The sequence below is a fragment of the Charadrius vociferus genome, unplaced genomic scaffold (genome assembly GCF_000708025.1).
Source record: "Charadrius vociferus isolate BGI_N301 unplaced genomic scaffold, ASM70802v2 scaffold1116, whole genome shotgun sequence".
Lineage (NCBI taxonomy): Eukaryota > Metazoa > Chordata > Aves > Charadriiformes > Charadriidae > Charadrius > Charadrius vociferus.
Window position 1 is genome coordinate 366,804 of NW_009648801.1, and position 301 is coordinate 367,104.

General features: G+C 67.4%; 1 protein-coding gene across 1 annotated transcript in view; it reads right to left on the reverse strand.

Moving 5' to 3' along the window:
• The window catches only part of GAA (glucosidase, alpha; acid), a 7,776-nt gene that overhangs the window by 6,495 nt on the left and 980 nt on the right, over positions 1 to 301 (reverse strand). Inside the window, exon 3 of the mRNA XM_009886836.1 lies at positions 124 to 273. Coding sequence (XP_009885138.1) covers positions 124 to 273 — 150 coding nt within the window. The remainder of the gene's footprint in view (positions 1 to 123; positions 274 to 301) is intronic.

Sequence of the window (301 nt, forward strand, 5' to 3'; positions counted from 1 at the left end):
TGGCCCAGCGTCACCATCGCCCACAGCCGTGCTCTGCCACACCAGCCACGCCACGCCACTCGCAGCATCCCGGCGAAGCCATCGCAGGAGCACCCACGTCCCCCATCCACAGCTCAGTCCTACCAACAACATCCAGGTACTGCCGCACCACGCTCTTGGGGTCGGGGCCCAGGAAGATGTAGAAGTCCAGGATCCCGCCCGTCGTGCGCCAGGTCAGGGCTGGGCTGGGCTGCAGGAGCACGTCTGGGGAGGGACGAGCACCAGAGGAACAAGCTGAGGACGGGGCGGGGGGCCAAACCCA